The following is a 4740-nucleotide window of genomic DNA, read 5'->3' as shown; positions in this document are numbered from 1 at the left end:
ATATATCTCTGTTTAAAAATCCCTTCGATAGAATTTTTTCGGATTAATAATAAATGCCAATTAAACATTATAAAAAAGAGATTTTTTTAATATAGCGCTTAATGGCTCAACAAAGGTTTATTATATATTTATCTAATCGGTAAATATGTATTTTTTTATAAGAAAACCTTTGAAAAATTGTGCGAAACACATGAATTATGCAGAACACATTTGAAGATATCTGATTTAAAGCATGGTTCAATAACCCGCAGAGCGCGAGAATTTTTTTTCGGCTCGTGAGTGATTGACTCAATTAAATGTAGTTCATCGAGGGCCAGCCATTTTCTTTAAGCAAAATGACTATTTATATATTTGTGGCGCTTTCATTGTAACTACAGGTCATTAGTATAAGAACTGATTCTTAAAATAATATTTTTTAATATACTATTTTTTATACTAGCACTACAATTTACCTTATATATTCTAAGAAAAATATGAGACATTTTACAATACGTAAGGCTCTAACAATCGAACCTGCTATACATAACTGGTATTAAAAAATGGAACAAGATTAAAGTGGGAGGTCGCCCTGAGAATGTAGTATATAAGCTGAAATTTCAGAAAAGAAAGGCACAGTTCAAATTGACGAACCAAGCAAACTAACCGCATTGAAATGGCATTCAAAGTAGGTTACGGATTCAATGGCGCTTTATCGCATTTTACATCATATTTTAATTTTTCTGGTTTTTAAAATGTTTTGTGCTTTACAGTTCTTCCTCGTATCCTGCTTCGTAGCTGTGGCTTCAGCTGGAGTTATCGCTCCAGTAGCCCACTATGCCGCTCCAGTAGCCCAATATGCTGCTCCAGCTCACTATGCCGCTCCAGTGGCTCATTATGCTGCTCCAGCCGTAGCCCACTACGCCCCAGTTGTCCAGAAATACGCCGTTCCAGTTGAACAATACGCCCCAGCTGCATACAACTTCGAATACTCTGTCCATGACGAGCACACCGGAGACATCAAGAGCCAGAAGGAAGAACGTAACGGAGACAATGTCGTCGGATCTTACTCCCTCATTGAAGCTGATGGTTCCCGTCGTGTCGTAGAATACACCGCTGATGAGCACAATGGTTTCAACGCTGTCGTCCACCGTGAACCAGCCCAACACGCCGTTGCCTACAAACCAGTAATCAAGGTCGCCACTCCAGTCATCGCCAAGATCGCCGCTCCAGTAGCTTACCACTCCGCTCCAGCCTACCAATCGTACGCTGCTCCAGCTTACCAATCGTACGCCGCTCCAGCTGTAGCTCACTATGCTGCCCCAGCTCACTCTTACTACCACTAATTATACAAACGAAGAATTATTCTAGCCTATTTCAATTGTAATTTATTTATTTCTAATAAATTATTTAAAAAATATGTAATTATTTGATTTCATAACAAAAAAATATTAATTGGGTATAGAAACACATAAATTTGAATGCCTTTCAAACGTGCATCTAAGAAAAGATCAAGAACATCTTAGACGTATGAACCACAACAACGAAAAATACTGGTCAGAATATCAACAAACTTCAATTTCACAATATGTAATCGATTTAATTTATTAAAATATTGACTCAAAACAGATTTAACTTGAATAATGAGATCATATTTAAAGTATCTATATTTTACTTGGAAAAGGTTACATACTAATAAAATATATTAATAAATATATTCATAATTAATATGCATTTTTATTGGAACAAATTATAAAAACTTTTCTTTTATTTTTAAGAATCTAAAAATGAATATGATTATTAAATAGATAAACAATAACAAAAATAATTATATTGGATGAGTATATGATGTAAAGAATTATTACCATTAGATGCTATAAATAACTGTATGATACACAATACTTGTATATCTAATATAAGTACTTATTTATGGAAACAAATTAGTGATTATTTATAGAAATAATTAGTATGTACACATTGCATATAAAATATCATAATAAAATCAAATTATGCAATAGTATATATAATTTTTATTAATTCATTACAAATAAAAATAGTATGGCATTAAAAAGTATAGCCATGAGTTTTAACCCTAAAAAATTTGCTCTACATTAAGTATATATCGATGATAATTGATGACCTCCGATTTGAATATAAGATTTCGTTTGAAAACTACTTTTAAGAAACGCATAAATATTTTTAGTGCATTAGAAACACTAATTAACTTTATCCTTGAATGTATCAGATTACTGCTATTAAAAAATGATAATAGAGTATAAATACAAGTTTAAAGATAATGTTAATTTTAGGCTTAGTCATGGAGATCGTTCATATAGAAAATTTAATGATGTATTAATTCATTAGATTATAAGAAAATTGTTTTCTATGATACTTGTATTACTATCGATAATGTATTAAAAAAATAGCTAATAACGGCAATTTGCCCTAACAAAATGCAATAGTTTAAGTAAATAAATGTCAAAACAGTAAACAATAGTGTCCATTTTTTATATTTGTATTAAATTAAAATAGTGTTGAACGTATTGAAAAATATTATTTTAAGTTTTTAAGCTTGTCCATTCTGGACGGGCAATAAAATATTAATTTTATTTCTTCTAAATTAATTGTATTGTTATAAAAAACAACCTTACGTTTAGCGAATGGCAAATATTTGATATGAACGCACAATCAAATATGACGACACGATGTTTTACAAAAATATGTAACACATTTATAAACGATCTTGGAATACAAAAACTGGTATTGAGTCAATGATACGGGATTAAGTGGGAGGTTGCGGCGTAAATCAACTATATAAGTGGAATTTTCATTCATCAAAGGCACAGTTTGAACTAACCAAGCAAACCTACAACACTGAAAATGGCATTCAGAGTACGTTTGAAAAGTTGAAAGTGTTGTTATAATTCTAACGATTATGGCATTATTATAACGAGTGAAATTTTTGCGTGTGTGCTTAAATTAATTATGTGTTATTTTCAGTTCTTCCTCGTCTCCTGCCTCGTGGCTGTGGCTTCAGCTGGAATTATTTCTCCAGTAGCCCACTATGCTTCTCCAGTGGCTCAATATGCTGCCCCAGCTCATTACGCTACTCCAGTAGCACAATATGCTGCTCCAGCTCATTATGCCGCTCCCATCGCTCACTATGCCGCCCCAGCCGTAGCCCACTACGCCGCCCCAGCTATCCACAAAATCGCCGTCCCAGTCGAACAATACGCCCCAGCCGCCTACAACTTCGAATACTCCGTCCATGACGAGCACACCGGAGACATCAAGAGCCAAAAGGAAGAACGTCACGGAGACAATGTCGTCGGATCTTACTCCCTCATCGAAGCCGACGGTTCTCGTCGTGTAGTAGAATACACCGCTGATGAACATAATGGCTTCAACGCTGTCGTCCACCGTGAACCTTCCCAACACGCCGTCGCTTACAAACCAGTGATCAAGGTAGCCACTCCAGTCATCGCCAAGATCGCCACTCCAGTAGCTTACCACTCCGCTCCAGCCTACCAATCGTACGCTGCTCCAGCTTACCAATCGTACGCCGCTCCAGCCGTAGCTCACTATGCTGCCCCAGCACACTACGCCGCCCCAGCTCACTCTTACTACCATTAACTCTACCAACGATTGTTTTATATTAGTCTGTTTCAATTTTAATTTATTTATTGTGAATAAATGATTAAAAAATATTATAAACTTTCATTTATATACACATACACACATCTAATTTACAATGATACATAGACAAGATATACGATTAAATTAACTGAAACTGCTACTTCAAATTTTTAGTGGACAAAACAATCCCGCTTTTTTATAATTCAAATTACTTTACTTTGAATATAACTTGCTTTATATTTATTTTTAAATACATTCAGTCACTTGTTATATTTATTTGGTGTAATTATAAAACCATGATTAATCCGCAGTAAGTTGCACTAATGAAAAAATATATTTTATGAAATGTGTAACAAATTTTTGCTGCTTATATTTAAGAAATCTAATGGCATTTATTTCTAAAAATATTACCCAATTTAAAGTACTATTCGCAGCTTCAGATTGTTTTATATTCATCTGTCTATTAGTCTATTTTTAAATCCATTTGTTTCATCTTATCGGTTAAGTATCTAAATATGTTTAACTAATGAGAAAAATAAGGTGCGTCTTACAGCAGGTGATAAAAATCAAATAAGTACCTGACATTTAACATTTTAAGAATCTTAATTGAAAATAAATTTTACTTTCCTCGTTTACAATAAAGTAATTACAAGGCAATTTATTCGAATGATATAGATACTTTGATACTAATTATTATAATTATCAATAATATTGTTTTTTATTTAAATTCCGCCTAAAGTCATTGTAAGCTGAAATTTCTTATGTATGTAGTACAGAGGTAAAACCACATGGAATTTATTGCGTGCACCACTGCCATTACCTATAAGGCCCTACGAGTCCAACCCTTCGGGTGGGCACTCAGGTTGTGACGGTCGGGAAGCGGTTCCCTACAGCTCGTAGTACTAAATATGTTATCGGAGATATATTAGTTTTTCTCCCGAGCGCTCAGGAAGACCATTGTATTGCATTGCATGCATTGTGTATCATCCTAGTAATAGTACCACTCCAAAAAGTGAGGGCTTCGCAAAAAATGGCGTATGGAAACGAATTTTGTTAATAAAAGCTGTAAAAACGAATGTAGCAAAATTTAAAAATCACCTACTAAAAATATCTAGATATTTACAAAAA

The 4740-nt window shown here is 33.7% G+C and overlaps 1 protein-coding gene across 2 annotated transcripts; it reads left to right on the top strand.

The window, feature by feature from the left end:
- Positions 1-569: 569 nt before the first annotated feature.
- LOC148233712 (cuticle protein-like) lies at positions 570-3683 on the top strand. 2 transcript variants are annotated; one of them, XM_088188867.1, is made up of 3 exons: positions 570-664; positions 750-1297; positions 3024-3683. In XM_088188867.1, exons 1-3 carry the CDS (start codon positions 653-655, stop codon positions 3607-3609), a joined length of 1146 nt encoding a protein of 381 aa, XP_088044993.1. In that variant the 5' UTR covers positions 570-652; the 3' UTR covers positions 3610-3683. The 2 variants fall into 2 exon arrangements, with proteins under 2 accessions (XP_088044993.1, XP_088044992.1); XM_088188866.1 differs by lacking the exons at positions 570-664; positions 750-1297 and adding an exon at positions 2816-2868 and having other exon boundaries at positions 2977-3683.
- Positions 3684-4740: the final 1057 nt, after the last annotated feature.

The sequence above is a fragment of the Plectrocnemia conspersa genome, unplaced genomic scaffold (genome assembly GCF_051122295.1).
Source record: "Plectrocnemia conspersa isolate PC_06_02 unplaced genomic scaffold, ASM5112229v1 ptg000007l, whole genome shotgun sequence".
NCBI lineage: Eukaryota > Metazoa > Arthropoda > Insecta > Trichoptera > Polycentropodidae > Plectrocnemia > Plectrocnemia conspersa.
This window is presented reverse-complemented; position numbering and strand designations above follow the sequence as displayed.